General features: G+C 38.0%; 1 protein-coding gene across 3 annotated transcripts in view; it reads right to left on the reverse strand.

Annotated features, from left to right (window-relative positions):
* pdk3b (pyruvate dehydrogenase kinase, isozyme 3b) overlaps positions 1 to 18,453 on the reverse strand; it is a 27,741-nt gene extending 9,288 nt beyond the window's left edge. Inside the window, exons 1-12 of one of the 3 annotated variants that reach the window (XM_067424732.1) lie at positions 18,127 to 18,453; positions 14,230 to 14,371; positions 12,550 to 12,621; positions 11,039 to 11,223; positions 9,438 to 9,527; positions 9,279 to 9,356; positions 5,875 to 5,951; positions 3,872 to 3,973; positions 3,542 to 3,655; positions 3,352 to 3,465; positions 3,076 to 3,248; positions 95 to 290 (exon numbers count right to left, since the gene is read on the reverse strand). In XM_067424732.1, the coding sequence (XP_067280833.1) occupies positions 3,105 to 3,248; positions 3,352 to 3,465; positions 3,542 to 3,655; positions 3,872 to 3,973; positions 5,875 to 5,951; positions 9,279 to 9,356; positions 9,438 to 9,527; positions 11,039 to 11,223; positions 12,550 to 12,621; positions 14,230 to 14,371; positions 18,127 to 18,229 (1,221 nt within the window). In that variant the 5' untranslated portion in view covers positions 18,230 to 18,453 and the 3' untranslated portion in view covers positions 95 to 290; positions 3,076 to 3,104. Of the gene's footprint in view, positions 1 to 94; positions 3,249 to 3,351; positions 3,466 to 3,541; positions 3,656 to 3,871; positions 3,974 to 5,874; positions 5,952 to 9,278; positions 9,357 to 9,437; positions 9,528 to 11,038; positions 11,224 to 12,549; positions 12,622 to 14,229; positions 14,372 to 18,126 lie in introns of those variants that run through there. The other 2 variants (XM_067424731.1, XM_067424730.1) reach the window with 2 other exon arrangements.
* Between the last annotated feature and the right edge of the window lie 1,385 nt (positions 18,454 to 19,838).

Below are 19,838 nucleotides of genomic sequence, written 5' to 3' on the forward strand. Positions count from 1 at the left end.
TTGGAGAAAAACATTTATTTCATCATGTGTTTTCACTCCTGTCTTTCCATTCCTTTACTTCATTGAAAGGTTAGGTTTTTGTGATAAAAAAAAAAAAGAAAGATCAAAAGGATAAACAATGCAGATTTATTTTTACAGCCATCTTTGATCATATCTTCGTCTGCCTCTGAAGGCTTTTGGCACTACACCGGCCAGCATCCACGGACCTGGTGTTCCACACTCACATCTGAGTATGTACGGAAACTCACCGCCTCACTTCACAATTTTCTAAACTCTTCCCACCAGACAGCCTTAACCAAAAATAAATACAATCTTAACCAACAAATAAAAACAAGGATAATTAAAACAGTTGTAAAGTAATGGTCGAGTAAAGTAGATAATAAAATGACGATGTATAGATCAACCGGTGCATAAAAAATATGTATCAGAAATAAAAATCCCTAAATTCGGGGCTCCCCTGTCTGAACAGAACAGCCACAGATTTTTAGTTTGTGAGACACACTAGCAGCCGGCTTCCTATAGTGACCCCCTGCCCTTCAGTAGGGAGGAGATTTTCTGACACCTTCCTCTGATGGCTTCCAGTGTCCATCCGGCCCCTCAATAGAGTGAAGTCCTCCAACCCCTTTAATTTAATAATCATTTACACTACCATTCAAATGTTTTGGATAAGTATGTTTAAAAAAAAGGTTTTAAACAAAGTCTCTTGCTCACCAAGACTGTGTTTATTTTATAAAGTATAGTAAAACAGTAACATTTTGAAATGTTATTACAATTAAAAATAACTTTGTTCTATTTGTATATATTTTGAAATATAATGTATTCCTGTGATGGCAAATCTGATTTTCAGCATCTTTACTTCAGTCTTCATTTCTGATTATTATCAATGTAAAAAAAAAAGTTGTGCTTTGATAAATAGAAAGTTTAAAAGGACAGCATTTATTTAAAATAGAACATTTTTGTAGCATTATAATTGTCTCCATGTTTGATAAATTTAAAGTTTCTTAAACCCTATTTGGACGGTAATTGTTTCTCATGTGGATGTCCGTAAAAACACATTTGCATGCCACCTCAGTGATAAAACTTGTGCATTTGGATGGTGTTTTATTCGCGGTGGAGGAGCGAGTTTTGTGATCCTCCGCACCTGGGAACACTGCTCACGTGGTCAGTCGAATGATTGTTTGTCTGCTGTAAAAATGTCATATGCTTGGAATAAAATATTATTTAATTTAATAATAGGAAATTATTCATTTAAATCTCCTGTTTAAAAAAAATGTAATTTAAATGTTTGGGAAATGAGCGGAATACAATGCTGCAAATTTAACCTATAATAATTGTCGTAATAATGCCTTATTTCAAATGTTTACTTTATTTTCTTTCTCTTAAAGAAACGCTTATTTCTGTAAATACTTTCCAGCATTTCAGTAATAAAAGTGCAGGCTAGATCTTTAAAATGCAACGCAACGATACGGCTCTCCGCTGTGATCAAAAATGATATAAACAGTTAATTTTGAAACAATCTTTTCTTGAAAACTCACGAGATGTGGATTCAGACGGCAATTAAATCACCACACGACCTTGGTGTTTGTTACGACCTAGGTAATTTGGTTGGGGATTTTTACGCTGATGGTGGGAAAGAAACGCTGACATTCTGGATTTGGACGTCAATAAAATCACAGACTAGCCCCTTTGAATGATGAAAATAACGAACGACCCCACGAGAAACAATTACCGCCCGAATAGGGCTTTAGCTGAATGTAATTGACAAGTTCTTAAAATAACTAACTGACCCTAAACTTTGGAACAGTAGTATATGTATAGTCATTTATTTACAAAATCTGTAGCATTAAAATAATTTATCATTTATAGCAAATTGTTAGAAAAAGTCACGTCAGGTCATACTAACAAGCTGCTGTATTCTCCACATACAATTTTTCCAACATCATTTACACCCTCACTAATGTAAATGTATTTGCTTGTTAAAGGGTTAGTTCACCCAAAAATGAAATTTATCTCATTAATGACTCACCCCAATGTCGTTCCACACCCGTAACACCTTCATTCATCTTCAGAACACAGTAAGATATTTTAGATTTAGTCGAAAATAGATTTTGGTCCAAAAATAACAAAAACTACAACTTTATTCAGCATTGTCTTCTCTTCCGCATTGCTTAAAATAAAGATTCAAACGATCATGAATCATGAATCATGATTCGGATCGCGTGTCAAACTGGCAAACTGGCAAATTGCTGAAATCACGTCACATTGGCGATACGAATCACGAATCAATCTGTTGATTCGCGACCGTTTGATTCTTTATTTGAGATTTGAAAACAAACGCAGAAGAGAAGACAATGCTGAATAAAGTCGTATTTTTTGTTATTTTTGGACCAAAATGAATTTTCGACGCTTAAAAAAAGTCTAACTAACCAACTGATGTCACATATGGACTCCTTTGAAAATGTTTTCATTACCTTCTGGACTGGACAGTAAAGTGGGCATAAACTTACATTCAAAGGACAGAAAGCCCTCGGACTAAATCTAAAATATCTTTAACTGCGTTCCGAGGATGAACAGAGCTCTTACGGGTGTAAAACGACATTAGGGTAAGTCATTAATGAGAGAAATCTTTGGGTGAACTAACCCTTTAAGTCTGGCATTACGTCACCAAAACAACAAACAGTGACAACAAACAAAAATCGGTGCTAATATACAATCACAGTTTGTTATAACTTGCATTACCAAAAAAATCATGATCCTAACCTTTATCTCTATACCGAAATCGCAGATAACCAGACAGTGACTCTTATGCTTTTATAAATTGTTAAAATATTATGTCCGACTGTATTATACTGTAAGCTTTTAAATGCGTATCTTAAATGTATATTGCATTTATAATTAATGGCTGTTGACATAGAATTCTCAAGTAAAAGGAGTAGAGGCTTCCTTACATCACGACTTAACAACATATTATTTTCGGACAGTTAGAAGCTGCAGTAAGCAAGGGCTTTTAAGGCCTAATCAAGTTTCCTTATCTGGCAGTGCACAGTATTATCTTGGCAGCTTTAAGCAGCTCACCGCTAGTTACTGCAGCAGGTTTAATAAAGTCATCTGTTGGCTTTATATGTGGACGCATCTCGTGGGTCACTGCTCGGGTTACTCCAGTCATCAGCCTCAGGGCCTGTCTGGTAATGTCGCCATGCCGACTTATTGAAGACTGGAAGACGCTCAAAAGATTCACTGGAAAGAGCCTGTGGAGAGTGAAGAGAGGCGATTTCTGGTTTCTAGTCGAAGCTAATATTATTTCTCAATGTAATCCAAGCGTCCCACAGATGGAAACGTCAATGCAAATACCTTGAGATGAATCACTGCGTCTGTCCCGAGCCCTTCAATCGAGTACAGGTTCAAGTCCCCCTGGAAGTAACGCGCATAGAGTCTAGAGATTGGCAGCCCATAGCCAAAACCAGCCTGCAGAGACAATATAAACGAGTTGCTTGAAACCATGCATACAAACACAGATGGAAGCAGTATGATGGGTATTCACCAGTGGGACAGCAGCTTGAGAGGAGTCCAGACGTGGAGTCGGGGCAGTGGAATACATATAATTGAAGAGGCGATCAATCTTTCGTAAAGGGACACCCCCACCTTTATCACTAATCTTAGAAGATAGAGACATAAAAACATCATATTATGAGATTTTAGTCTCCCTGTTGAAAAAACAAGAATGGTTAGGTATGTTTTGAAGCATGGAAGCTGGTTTGATCTGGTCCTAAAAACTAGCTCCAGCTTAAACCAGCTTATGACCAACTAAGGTTCAGCATAAACCAGCTGCCAAGGTTTCAAAGCATACCACCAAAATAGGCATGTGTTGAACCTTAATGGAGAGGTCTTCTTTTCCCAGAGTAACCATTGCTTTCACTGGAGGAAGCTCTTCACTGTTGTTTTCATAGAGCTCCACCGTTGCCCGCATGGAATTCTGCACACATAATATAGAGACTTACCCAAAAGATATATAATAAATCAAAGGAATAAATGGCTCACAAAAGCTCACCTAAAGGGTGATAATTTGAGATACACTTAATTGAATTCCTCTTAAAACATCACCTAAAAATATAAGCAAATTTTCCGTGACACTTTATTATAAGGTTCATTTTGTTAACATTATTTAATGCCTTACATAAAATTAACTAACAGCATTCATTATTCTAGGTTAATGTTAATTTCTACATATTCTAATGCATTTTTAACATTTGGAGTTACATCTCTACATTATAGTATGTATCTATAGTAAAGCAGTTTTGAAATAAAATAACATGAGTTATTGTATTATGAATGATTATTGCTTATATGGATTTCTATCATGACAACTCTTTTAGAGTGTTTGGTCTTGGGGGAATAGATCTGCACAGGACTTGCCACTGCAAATAGATAAACGTGACGCTGCTGTGAGCAAGTAAGAGATGCTGCTGCTGTACAATATAGCATACATTACCCCCCTCAATCACTCAATGAGCTAGGACCTCAATACATTGCAGATATGCTGATTAAATACAAACCCAACAGATCACTCAGAACAACAGGATCAAGTCAGTCAGAAATACCAAGAGTTCACTCAAAGCAAGGAGAGTCTGCCTTTAGCTATTATGCCAGCCGCAGTTGAGACCAGCTTCCTGAACAGATCAGATGTGCTCCAACAGAAGCCACATTTAAATCCAGACTCAAAACACATCTGTTCAGCTGTGCATTTACTGAATGAGCTCTGAGCCACTGTACGTCCAACTGATTGCACTATATCTTATCTATGCATCATCTTTTTATAACCATTTTAGTTTACCTTTGTTCTTATCTTTGGTTATTGTTATTTTATCTATACATCATTTGATTTCTTATGCTTCTGTTGATTCATATTTTTGGTTAGAGCTGTCTGACTGGAGGAGATTGGAAAAAGAGAGCGGTGTGCTTCGCTTCATTCTGGTTGTTAATGGTGTAAAGAAGCGGACTCAAGAAAGGGGAGGCCCTGCGGGGCAAAGGTAACGTCCCCTACAGGAGCCCGTCTTGGACCGGCTTGTAAGGTCCAGGAGACTTTGCGAATCTGCTCCATCTCTTCCATCTAAAATAGAGGTACCCGATTTTAGAATCAGGCAGATAGGGATCTATTTCTCACCAATCTATTTTTATTTTTTCTCTTTACAACTGTTTTTTATTTTCCTTGTTTTTTTCAATTCTTACACATGGTATTAGTATTTCTTATGCATATGTTATTAATATTTTTAATACATTTATATGTAAAGCACTTTGAATTGCCATCGTGTATAAAATGTGCTATACAAATAAACTTGCAAGCCTTTACTGCCATTCATTCATCCTCTCCAGTGGTCTCATGGGAGAGTAAAGTGTCCATCGTATGCACACTTCAGAATCTCGCCAGAAGTAGGTCATCCAGGTACTTTTTGCCTACACTTTGTACTGTGAATTCGGACAAACTTCTTTTGTCACATGATGTTTCTCCCCTACCATATTATAGTAGGGAATTATGTAATTTCAGATGCAACCAATGTGATTTAAAGCTGATCGAGTTAAGGACCTATCAGCCTGCGCCATCTAGAGTTTCCTGACAGAACTTTGTATATCTGCCCTCCTTTTGATTAAAGTATACCTTTAAAACCTTTTATACCTTTAGTTTTCTTCTAATGTATTGTGACTATTTATAAATTAGCACTAACCTTGATTAATAAATGCTGTACAATTTGTTGTTTGTAAATGTATTCATTTTTCATAACTAATGCATCAACTAATGTTAGCAACTTGAACCTAACTGTAAAGTGTTACCCAGTTTTCTTTCTCCTTTCAAATTATCCCACTGTCTATTTCTCTTGCCTTGAAGAGCTCAAAGAGCATGTGGAAAAGATGAGAGGGCACATAGACCACCTGTACAGGCTTCTTTGGAGTTTTGTCTAGCATATAGAGTGAGATGAGACAAGAAGGCACAGATTAAAAAGCAACTTTTGATATATCGTTAGCCTCATAGCATAATTGCCTAAGTCATTTTTTGGCCCAATTGAGATATCTGCTTAACTTTACTGTCCTACCACTGCTGCATCATCCTGCCTTTCTGCCTATGTCCTTAGCCAATCACAACACTTATTAGAATCCAAAAACACTATCTGCCTAAGTCATCTCTTTGACTTAGGCAGTTTTGATACAAACAAAATGGCAGAAAACACGGGAAGACAGATGTCCAGAAGTGATGTATTAGCTCTTCTGTTTGATTCGTTTTCATCTGGTAAGAGTTCATATTTCTTAAATTTTCTAGACACTAAATGTAATTTCAGTCAATCAAAGGGATTATAAACTGTGTATTTAAACTTGACTTTTTTTGCTACAAGATATGATGAAGTAGCTAGCCAACACTAGCAAAATATAACCTCATTTCTGGTCAGAACATCTTTACAGTTAAGAAACAACACCATAAAAAGACATTTAGGCAATTTTAGGCAAGTGAAGTAATTTTTCAGGCATTTACTTTTTATTTTAAGTGCAAATAAAATTAAAAATAGTAAAATAAAAAAGTAAAATAGTTTATTTTTTATTTTTTATAAATTAGACATTTTGACTAGACATAAGAAGTATTTGGTAAGATTTAGATTTTTTTTGCAGTGAACCTATGAATTTAACATGATTTACTGAGGTAAAATACTAAACAGCACTGCATTTTCTGCTTTAATGTCAGGAAATAAAGTTGATACCCATGTAGTGGAGTTAGAGGATTTAGATGAGAGCAGACCTGAGAAAGAAGGTAATGATGTAGACATGGGGCAAAAAATAGAAGAGGAAACAGCCAGTAAAGCCTCCAGAGCTGAATCAGATCCTGATTTATCGTCAAATAGTGAAATCGATGACACTGTCTTGGATGAGGACTATAGACCTGAGAAAGATGACAGCCCAGATAATGGTAGTGATACAGACACAGCTCAAGGAGCTGTCAGTGTAGGAGATGCAGGAGATGTACTTGAAACTTCTGCTGTTCAACGTCATAGGCGCCCAAGGCCAGATATGTGGAAGCGAGAGCTGATAAAGGAGAAGCGTCTTAAGGGGGAGAATTACAAGAATCCAATGGGACAGGAGAGACCACCAAAGACCATGGGCCCACCCTGCACATCACAGCACTGCTTAAAGTCAGAGAAACGAAGTTGTGAACTACTGACTGAAGAGCATAGAACAGATATCTTCAACAATTTCTGGTCCATGCCTTTCTGGGAGACACGCAAGCTGTATATCCAGACTCTAGTCCAAAATGTGCCCATAAAACAGAAGAAAGGTGGTGTTGCATCAAGGAGAACAACGTCCCTATTATACCACCTGCAACTGGCAGATAGACGTAAACTACCTGTGTGTAAGAATCTTTTCTGTTCAACACTTGGCATCGCCCCCAGAACCATCGGATCATGGTTAAAATCCAAAACTGATCCGTGTAAACCCAAGATCAACAAGACTGGCCCATGTGTGCCCATATCAGATGTTGACCAGACCTTCCTGAAAGAATGGCTCTCTGGACTGCCTACAGTCCCATCCCATTACTGCCGTCAGGTTCCCTCCTATCAGGAAAAGAAGTTCCTGGAGCCGGGAACAGTTCTAAGTGATCTTCACAAGGAATATCAGAAAGCTGCTGGTGAAAATGGAGCGCGTGCTGTGAGTGAGACATATTTTCGAAATGTGTTCAGTGAGCAGAATTACTCCGTGTTCATACCAAAAAAAGACCAGTGTGATGTATGTGTCAGCGCCAAGGTAGGAAATACAGATCAGGAAACCCTTACTACTCACTTGAAATTAAAGGCTCAGGCTCAAGCTGAAAAAGCTAAGGATAAAAAGGAATCCAGTGACAAACTTTCAGTGTGGACAATGGACCTTCAATGCGTTCTTCTGTGCCCCAAGACAAAAGCAAGTACAATGTATTACAAAACTAAATTACAGATGCACAACTTTACTTGCTTCAACATGAACAACAAAGATGGATATTGTTACGCTTGGGAAGAGCATGAAGGCTCCCTCAGCAGTGAGGTTTTTGCCCATCTGCAGTCCAAACACTTCGAATCAATCCTAGAGGCCAACGGAAACATTGAGAAAGTCATTGTCTGGAGTGATGGCTGTGGATATCAAAATCGGTGTGGTGCCATCAGCAACACCTACCTTCATCTGGCCATGAAGCATGGTGTCACCATAGAGCAAAAGTTTCTGGTTGCTGGCCACACACAAATGGAGTGTGACTCCATGCATAGCCTCATTGAGCGGCGCATCGTCAAAGATATTCACACTCCACGTGATTACATTGTCATCTTTGAGACTGCACGAATACATCCATCCCCATACAAGGTGACCCAGCTATACCACAATGACTTCATGAAGTTATCTGGGGCCTACGTGACCAATATTCGACCAGGTAAAAAAGTTGGTGACCCCACAGTCCATGGCCTCCGGGCTCTCCAGTACTTGGCTGATGGTCGAATCCGGTACAAGTTGGATTTTGAGTCTGAATGGGAGGACCTGCCTCAGCGAATCAACATCCCCAAAGAACCATTCCACTGGGTCCCACTCTTTCCTGCCCAACTGCCAATTACTCTCAGGAAATTCAATGACTTGCAGGCAATGAAACCAGTACTACCAAGAGTATCCCACCAGTACTATGACAACCTCCCTCATCAATAGACAGTGTGAAAATGAGTGTGCACAACACCTGAGTGGAACTTGGTGGGAAAGAAAAACAGTGGTTAAGGTTAACAAGTTGGTTAGGGTTGACAAGTTACACATCTTGGTTATATTTAGGAGCATAAAAAAACTTTGGTTATGTTATGTTTGCACAGCGCCTAAGTGGAACTTCGATTAAGGGTGGAAAAGGAAAACAGTGGTTAAGGTTAGACATTAATAAGAAACAACTTGGTTAGGGTTCACAAGTTACACATCTTGGTTATATTTAGGAGAGTAAAACAACTTTTGTTATGTTATGTTTGCATTTTTTATGTAAGAGAAAAAATGCCTAAGTCATGGCATATTCTGCCTAAGTCACTTTTATTGGTTAGGCAATTGATGATGGATCTTTTTCTTTTTGAATACTTGTTCACACATCTGGTTGAATGTACTGTTATAATATCAATAAAAAATAACAATGTGATTTCTAAAAAATGTGTTTTTTCTTGTTTACCAAAAACATTGAAATATGACTTAGGCAATTATGCTATGAGGCTAACGATATGTTATTAAGACAATAAAACAGATGACATTCTCACAGTTGAATTCCCCGATCTTCAGTTCAGGTGCCGTCATGTAGTACTGCTCACAAAGCATCTTTGCTGTCTCATATGCATCTGGAAGGAGAAATCAGAATCTTCAAAAGGTTTTTTTATTTATTTATGTATCTGTAAATTTTAAGTATCTTTTAACTATACCTCTCACCACTTCAGCCACATTGCAGGCTGGGTCGATGCTTCCGATGTGTTTTGGTTGTGCAAGACAAGTGGCGTCACCAAACAGAAGAGCTGCAACACAATAAAAGAGCTGCTTATTGCCATACTTCAGAAGCTTGAGACCCCAGTTCTAAACCATAAGGACATTTCTTCTGTTGTATTTAATTACTTAAAGGGATAGTTCACACAAAAATAAAAATTAGCCCATGATTTACTCACCCTCAAGTCATCCTAGGTGAATATGATATTCTTCTTTCAGATTAACACAATCAGAGTAATATTTAAAAAAATCCAGAGGATAGAGCAAAGCAAAACTTGTTTCTCGCGAGAACTAGCATATTCTCACCGGAGCGTCCTATGTATGTCATGGCTGGACCGCCAGTCTCGCATGAATGCACGTACAACAGTTGGCAGAAGTTATAGATTTCAGTTTGTAAAGTTTCAAATATGGATATTCTTCTTACAAAAACGCATCGCTTCGCTTCAGAAGGCCCATTGGAGCTGTGTGGATATCTTTTATGATGGATAGATGCACTTTTATGGACTTCAAAACTGAAACTGCCAGTCACTGCCATTATAAAGCTTGGAAGAGCCAGGGCATCTTTTAATATAACTCTGATTGTATTTGTCTGAAAGTAGAATGTCATATACACCTAGGATGGCTTGACCCATACGGAAATGTAATATATGTACACATATGAAATATACATATATTAAATATATCCACATCGAAAGTGAAAACATACATGTACATATATATCTGCCCATTTATAACACCTATTAGAAAATGGAACTTTTTAATATATTGACATATAAAACTAGCCCATATAAATCTATATAATATATATGTATAATGTAGTCTTTTATATGTCACATATATAATTATCAATATACATGACATATATTTCTTTGTATAAATGCTCATTATGGAAATTACACATATATGCATAGCATATTGCTTGCATACATATGACATATATGTCCATAATATGTTTTTATATAGTCTTAGTATATATTTTACAATAAAAAAGGAAATATATTGTAACAGTCCCCCTAGGAACAACCTAGAGACGCAAACTACAAGATACATTTGAGGGAGGGACCCACTGACCATCCTTGCAAAAGAGCAAATAAACAATTTGACATAAACCCCAAAACACAAATAGAGATAGACTTGTTAAAAGTTAAAGCTGTTCAAATAAGGAAAACATAAGCATGTCAAATGTTTGTATGTTTTTTAAATAAATTGGCATATATAAATTAAACATATTGGTGACATATATATACAATATTATATAAACAATAATCATATGCATAGTATTAGTATATGTCAATTTACTCATTTAATATGGACAATTTATATATGTTATAAACTTATATCAACATATATCTAGAGATATGTATATATGTGCTAGCAATATATTGTCTTATATTTGGCCTATGACTGTGTCACTAGCGATATAGGGACATATGACATATATTACATTTCCGAATGGGGAGAGTTAGTAAATCATGGGGTAATTTTAATTTTTGGGTGAACTATCCCTTTAACATTTATCCAACATGAATGTGATGTCACCCACTGTGCTGGTTGATGAGCATGCGGAAAGAAATGCGATTGGTATAGAAGCGGTCAAGGAAGTACTGCACATTGCTGCTGATGAAGGGGTCAAAGCCAAACTTCTCTTTATATTCGATGACACCCTGGGCCATGGTGGGCACCACGTCATTGTGCCTGTTCCGAATCTTAATCAGGATCTCTAGGAAGCTGAAGACCACAATAATAAGTTTTCAGTTCTTCAGTTATTGAGACATAGGGTGTGTTCACACTTGCAGTTGAGTAGGAAAATGATACAATTAGTCCTGGTTCGCTTAGCATTTTAACACGGACACTAAAAATACATTAAAAAAGGCTTTTATCAAGTGTATTTTGTGAGGGAACTTACCGAACATCCATAACGACAGTGTGCTGGATTAAATGTGCCTGTTGTATGTGTATACTTCATATTTTTAAACTAGCTGAGAACTCACAAAGAGCTTATAAAATGTGTAAAGGAGTTAAAACAGCATCAGGAATTGTGACAAAGTAGCTCTTGTGGTGAGAAAAACCAGGGCTGTGTCCGAAATCAACCCCCATACCCTTAGATAGGGCAATATTTAAAGGGACAGCCATTTGTAGTGTTGTCCGAAACCACAGTGAACATTATCAAGTGCACTCTTTCAGTCCTATAATACACAATACAGTGTGTACAACGATGTATGCTCAAAGGTTAGAGAACATCCATAATGCACTGGGTCATGCTGTATTAATTCCCGAGTCTCTTCAGAAGATGGCGCCCACAGCTGAATCATCCATTCATCCATTTTTTAAACCGCTGGTCCGATGTGGCTACATCATAATATCAGTGAGGTTTAAATTCCTTTATGATTGATTATTAAATAGTTTAATTAATATGTATGCATGCTAGTGTTCACAATAGATTTCAAGATAAATCTTTTCATTACTAGTGGAACTGCCCGTTTTCAAATGATTATTAAACGGCAAAGCACAAACTCTGCATAAGCACCAGCCCTTCTGGCACACTCAGGATCTGAATTCACTCACTCGTTTTCATTCATTCCTTCAAGGGGACTATTGGTATATTAGTGGATTAATGTAGGGAATAGTAAATGAGGGTATAGGGGAACGATTTAGAACACAGCCCAGGTGTGCTTGAGCCTTCTGTCCTTTTTAGGGTCGCATCCTGAACATCACATCCTGTTTTGGTTCATTTTAAATGTCTTAGGTCCATGTTGCATTCATATTTCAGTCGAAATGCAGTTCATTTAGAAGAATATGTTTTCGGTCCGGTTGTTCAGATGGAAGCGTTCACATTTATTTAAGTGAACAGCACAAACAGAGCAATTGCACCAGAGTTGTTTTGTATTCGAACCAAACCTGCCAAGTGTGAACACAATGAGTTCTATGATGCTGAATTATACTACAGTATTTGGGTAAAATTAATAGAGCTAAAAATGCAATTTTAAGTCAAATAATAGGCAATTGTTTTACACTTTCCCTGGCAAAATTGTGTTTGCTGAAAAACAGACTCACTCATTAAGGGTGTGGGGATCCTCTGGACTTCTTTTCTCGTACTCTAACAGCTCTTCAAAGCTCTGGCTGTACCTGATACCACAAAAAAAAAACATGTATTTTATAACACTGGCTCTTTCCTCCTTTATAGTGGAGGCTTTCTCTGACCACTGGGTGGCGTATGTGGCTCAATAAACCTATACACTGCTCAGTGAACCGTTCATGTGACCCTGGACCCTAAAACCAGCCATAACGGTAATATTTTTGATATTAAGATTTATACAATAATAAAGCTTACCATTATTGTATGGCTTGTTAGGATAGGACCATATTTGGCCGAGATACAACTATTAGAAAATCTGGATTCTGAGGATGCAAAAAAGTCTAAATATTGAGAAAATCATCTTTAAAGTTGTCCAAATAAAGTCCTTATCAATGCACATTACTACTAATATTATTTTTTATACATATTTACGGTAGGAAATTGACAAAATATCTTCATGGAACATCATCTTTACCTAATATCCTAATGATTTTTGGCATAAAAGAAAATCAATAATTTTGACCCATTCAATGTATTGTTGGCTATTGCCACAAATATACCCTTGAGACTTATGACTGGTTTTGTGCTCCAGGGTAACATTTTTGTCTTAGTGTGAAGAACCTTTTTTATGCATTGGAAAGATTCCTATAAAAGTTAAAAGTTCTTAATGGAACCATCAATGCCAATAAACAACAATTATTTTTCAGAGCGCACCACACTACTTGTACTATTTCTTGGGTTTACAGCATGTAATGTAATAATGTAATAAATAATGTATGAGTCTGTATATCATGCACTAAATATGACTGGCTACATTGGCAAAACTGAAGCAAAATATGGTGTGAAATTTACTTTGAAACTTTTTTCACTCATAAATTGCTAGTAAAATGAACACATAACTACAAAGACACACATTTTAAACTGAAAGACTGAAATAGTATTTTCTTGTATATGTATTCCAATAATCTTTACTTTATTCACAACCTTTAAAAATCATACCGTGTCCCATAATTCAATGTGTTCAATCTGCTCTTTCTTTTCCGGTCTGAGACACATTTTTAACATCTAAATATCTAAACGACAGCCAGACTTGTAGATATTTTTATACAAAAATGGAATTAAAACATTTTTAAGATGATCACTGGACGACCATGAACTTGACAACAATGGCGAATACTACTATTAATCAATTGTGGAATAATGGCTACTGTAACTATTTTTAAAAAAATAGCATGCAATATTGTATAGAGTGTAGTATTCCAGAACTTCAGCTTCAGCTTTGCATTTTGCTTAATAACCTACGTGATGCTTTTTGGTATGCACTTACTGTCACATATGTATTGAGAACACTTACTCTGAGCACTTTACACCAAACCCAGTCACTGTTTACTCACAGCTCACACTCATCATCACACCTGGCCAGCCACAGGGACGGATGACGCGGTCGTGCCCTGGACACAGACCTGTCAAAGGCACCCCAGTGCTTCGATTTCTCATTGAGCGGGTGGTAGCGACTGAGTCGACAGTCCCCCCCCAACCCCCATCATCACCCTCTCACCCCCGGCAGCTTGTTCGGGCCGCCCGACTGGGCCAGTGCCCGGATGGCACGTGCGTTAATCCGTCCCTGCCTGGCCCTCACTGAGCCCTGCCTTTCTCACCAGGACTCCACCAGTTTGACGGACGGCTGGCACTGGAGATTGGCGGGCAACAAGGTGACTTCCCTCATCGTATTGGCCAGCCTCACTGCCAGTTCTTTCCGTAGAAACATGTAGGAGGTTTTTTCACATGCATTTTCCCTGCCTGGTTAAACAAGAAGCAAGAACAAGTTATTCTTTGTTTTCCAATGATGCGCCTGTTGAGTCTCTGTATGCATGAGCGAGCACTTCGACAGTAGTATTGCAAACATTGTTTAATGCCAAAATAAATGTAACCGGTTCTAATAGACCTGCTCCGAGCGGGATTCGAACTGGGGTCTCCGCCGTGGGAGGCAGGCGTGCTAACAAGGACGCTAAAGGCCGCAGCCTCTGGCTTCAGTCACTAGCGCACATCTTTAGGCCAGAGGAGTGAGGTTTACACACACAGCTCTTACTGACCTAAGTCTGTTAACACTCACTTCCCTAAACCTTTCTCCCATCCAAGTCACGGCACCAAATGTAACCGGTGCTACTCAACCACCTTCAAGCGTTATTCGAATCGGGTTCTCCAGCATGGGAGGCGGGAATGCTAACAAGACCGCGGCTGCTAGCGTCAGTGACTGTCGCTAGCGGTCCTACCAGGCGGGGTGTGAAGTTTACACCACCATCTGGTTATCGGCTAGCCTGACGTGGTCATACTCAATTCTAGTCAGAATATGAGTCTGAAACTGCTCCATTGGGCTGTGATTATGGGGCGTGTTTCAACCGAACCAGGAAAGACCTCAGTTGGATAGACCTACAACCAATCAGAGCAACGAAGCGACGCCAACAGAGCTCAACTGCACTGTGTTGCCAAGTCCCTCTTTTTTTCCTGCGGGTTGTTTTCTATGTCCGCGGGTTGAAGCGACTATTATGTGATATATAGACCCATGAGTGTGAATTTTAGCCGGCAACCTTGCCAAAATAACACACATTTTACCCCCCAAACACCTTTTTTTTCCCGGAGACTCCCCCGAGAAGCTATTGTTTAGGGCTAGTAATTGGCGGGTTTTGTTGTAAAAACTTGGCAACCCTGTCTGCACGCACACTGGAATACACGATCTTTGCCGGTGTTGTAAAAAAATAAAAGAATTGAATGATACACAGAGTACTTACCCAACATGATCATAGTTTTTGAGAGAAATTGTGAAGGTGGATGCACAAACAAGCTCTCCGTTTAAGATTTGAACAAATATAATCCAAGCCCCTTTGATGACATGCATGAAGGTTACTGTTTATCATCTGTTTGTCAATCAATCAATCAATCAACTTTATTTATATAGCGCTTTTACAATCACGATTGTGTCAAAGCAGCTTCACAGTGTCAAACAGGATAATATTGCGACAAAATTAGATTTGGCTGTACAGTCGTACTGGAGAAAACAGTGATGTTATCAGCGTATTTTAATTTATCATATAGCGACAATGTTGGCAGATCAGTATTATAGTTTATAGAATTAAATAAGACCAAATTCATTCATTTTATTTGTATAATAAGTTGAATAACTTTAAGTTTAACTTTAAACCAGACTCAGTCGGGGTGCCAGTTCTCCTCTGGCCTATTAACACACCGTGTAAGACTATTATTCTGGCAACCTTACAGGTCAGAAATCATATTAGACTGGAATATTCAAAATTTCATGGTATCACGGAAGAGACGGATTGTTTGTCATCGTCTAAAGCCCGCCCTGATGATTTCATTGGTCCGAACAGTTTCCGTTCAGAAACTGTAATTTTACATGTAAAAATGTGTACCTTGAATGCAATGTTAGTCGCTTTGGATAAAAGCGTCTGCCAAATGCGTAAATGTAATGTAATGTAAATGTAAATAATTCCTCCTCTATGGAGCAAGGCCAGACCGAACTGCCCGACCTAAAAAATTTGTGGGCGGGGCTAAATTGGGCTGGCATCCAGGCTAGTTATCGGCCGATATATGTTCATTTTTTAAGGGGTCATATAATGGTACATGCAATTTTACAAGTTGATTATACAGCAGTGTGTTGGTAGTGAATGTACACAACCATCCTATAATGATAAAAATCCATTAAGTGTTTTTTTTTTTTAAATCTCCTTATATGTTTTCACCTCTATGAAATCAAGCCATTCGATGTGTGACATCACAAGATCAGACACCCCTCCCACGACTGTTGATTGACAGCAGCGGTTTAGCTCAGACTCGCCCTGAGCGAGTGCAAGCTGTCCGCCAATACGCTGGAGCAGAATGGCATCTAAGCGATTGTGGTGTTCTGTTCTTCGATGTAATGAACACAGCAGTCATTTTGATGTTGATATATCTGATATCGAATTGATACGGTTGAACTTGCAAAGATGTGTCCTGAGAGACTCGCGTTGTCAAACTTTCTCCTGTTGTCTAAGTACCGTTTCACACTCAAAGCCCCCACAGAACAGAGGGGCGGGGTGAGCCAAGCTCATTAGCATAAAATGCACATGCACAGAAACGGCTTGCTGAAAACATAGCTGTTTTTCACCAGGTTAAATGAGTGATTTCTTAGAATTCTAAATATATTTTTTAATTAAAGTATATTACAACATTTTAATTTAGACACTAAATAATAGTATTAACTTTTTACAAATATTGCATTATATGACCCCTTTAATGTTATCGGCCAGAAGAAAAAAAAATGGCCAATACATTAAAAGGTTACTTCAGTGATTTAGCATTAAGCTTTGTATTTAAACAGGGTCATTAATGTAGTAGAAATGTGAAATGAATTTTTTTAATTTGGATGACTTCTAGACTGAGAAAAGAGAGAAAATGTATTTTTGTCTCATGGGGATGAAAGACAACAATTCCCAGAATGCACTTGCTTCGCTGCCCTACAAGGCCACTCCCAAAAGCCACCGCGACTGGATCACTTTCCCACCGCGTTCCTTTTCATAAAATCAGTTCAATTAGAGAACAGACACTACAATTAAAAACTGAACGTGTCTGTTCAATAACATGTGCATTAGCCGAATGAGAGTCACAGAACAAACGCAGCAGGAGTCAGATTACATTCATCAAGAAAGCTGAGGTAAGCGTACATTCACAGCGCGTGTTCAGTCTGGCGCGGTTTCAGTTCGTGCCTTTGGAAGCTTAACTTTCATAGGAACATTAAATGTTTGTCCAATCATTACACTCGGTCCGAATGCAATGGTATGATGTTCTGCCTGCCTAAACGCATGTGATTTCATTCCTCCCACCTCCGTGCACCTGCTCATCCAGACATCTCATCTAAACGGCCTCTTTCGTCTCATGATGATTTGCAGAATCTGCTGTGTTTTGAAGGAGGCGTGGTTTTGGAGATGTTCTGAAGGGAGGGTGGGATCTCATGCTCTCAAAAATGGCTCTACTTCTAAACTTTTTACTGGTAGTGTATGTTTGACATAATGCATAACAAAACCACACATTGGACTCTTGAGATGCAAGTTGTGTAGTAAAGCATTTATTTATTATAGATTGATAAATCTAATATAGGCCTACCTGTACGCTATTCATAAAGCACGTATTAGCCTTTGCAAAACTGGACCAGGATCATGATGTTATGAGTGATATGTAATGGAGAGTCTATTTTTATTCAGTTGTTGGCAATGCTGTGCCAATACTGAGCTTTAGCTTTCACTTGACCTTAACAAGGTTGATACGGCATAGTCAACGTGTTGATTCAATCACCAAAATATATGTTGAAAGTATATATATATATATATATATATATATATATATATATATATATATATATATATATATATATATATATATATATATATATATAATCAAAATGAGACACAGAGTAGACATTCAGCACGAGACAGTCCTAACGTTACATTAAAAACAATTAGCGGTTCTTTAAGTCTAATCCCATGCAATGTTTCATTACTCACCAAAATCCAGGAATTGCTTGATTGACATCGGTGAGGGCGAAAATCTTGAATAATATTCGATCTTGTGCGTGACATCTTTTAGTAAGTAGTTAAACAGCTTCATGTTTAGGAAACAGCTCTGTCAACTCCAATACAGCTGCGCGTTCACTCCCATCGATAACACTTTACGGTCCATTTCGTTCCTATGACGACAGCGTTGTTGTAGCGCTTGTTATCCATGGCGGGTGCGTCTCAATCAGCTCCCTAGTTCAGTAGTCAGGGCACTGATCAGGGAGTCAGCCCATTGACTTACGTCCTGATCAGTGCCCTTACTACTGAACTAGGGAGCTGATTGAGACACCATGTTGTTATCGAGCAGAATCGTGTGATCCTCATCACGTGACATGGCAGCGCATGCTATCACTTGCAGGACCGATTACACTGGTTGCCAGTTGCATGAAGATATGGATTGGAATGTTATATAAATATATAATGCTATACTACTCTTGCTTTAAGCTTCTTCTTTTTTTCTTTTTTTTTTTGCTTTAACTTGTACCATATTATACGGGGAGATACATTAATAGGAGATAATTTTAAAATAATTTCTTAATTAGGCCTTGGTTTTGAGATGAAAATATATTAACAACACAATCAGAAGATTTGTTGAACAGACTATCCTGTAGCTTACATTGTTTCACTGTTACAAGGCACTCTATATAACAGGTGCTGAACATATAGGCCTATCTGTATCACAGTATGCTCATAATTTGAAACATTTTTGTGACATTACAAAAAGATCGAGATCTGGCGAATTTGAAGGCCAGTCAACACTCAAGTTCAAACACATTGTTGTGCTCCTCAAACCATTCCTGAACTATTTTTAATTTGTGGCAGTATGGTCTGCAATGCTTAGGTGGTATACGTCAAAGTGACATTTACATGGATGGCAAGACCCAAGGTTTCCCAGCATTGCCCAAAGCATCACACTGCCTCTGCCGGCTTGACTTCTTCCCATAGTGCATCCTGGTGCCATGTGTTCCCCAGGCAAGCATCGCACACACACCCGGCCATCCACGTGATGTAAAAGAAAACATGATTCATCAGACCAGGCCACCTTCTCCCATTGCTCCATGGTCCAGTTCTAATGCTCACATGCCAACTGTGACAAACTGTAATACACTGTATATTCTGACACCTTTCTATCAGAACCAGCATTAACTTTTTGAGCAATTTAAACTACAAACTCATCTGTTTGATCGAACCACATGGGCCAGCCTTCGCTCCCCACGAGCGTCAATGAGCCTTGCCAGGCGAATCGGCAAGTACTGGTCCACCAAATCCATAATAAATAAAAGTAAATAACTAATATGTAAATAAGTAAATAAGTAAATTATATGCATTTAATTATACAAATAAATTATATAACCTTTCAGATTAACCATGAAATAAATTCATCAATAATAAAAGTTGTATGAAAATTACTCTAGACTACGTTAACAAATGAGTACAGAACACATCTAAATTATAGGAATTCATAATTATTTATTAGTAAACTATAGGAATTACTTATAAAGGAAATAAAGAGCCTTGTACAGCCTTCAAAATAAACTGTTGAAGGTTTACTCTCCTGATCCATATCCAAAGCATGGGAACTAGAAATACACTGCCCAGTTCAGTCAGTGCAACATAAATTATTCATGTAGTCCCAACACAAAATGGTTTAGGTTAACTTA

The sequence above is a fragment of the Pseudorasbora parva genome, chromosome 18 (assembly GCF_024679245.1).
Source record: "Pseudorasbora parva isolate DD20220531a chromosome 18, ASM2467924v1, whole genome shotgun sequence".
Classification (NCBI taxonomy): domain Eukaryota; kingdom Metazoa; phylum Chordata; class Actinopteri; order Cypriniformes; family Gobionidae; genus Pseudorasbora; species Pseudorasbora parva.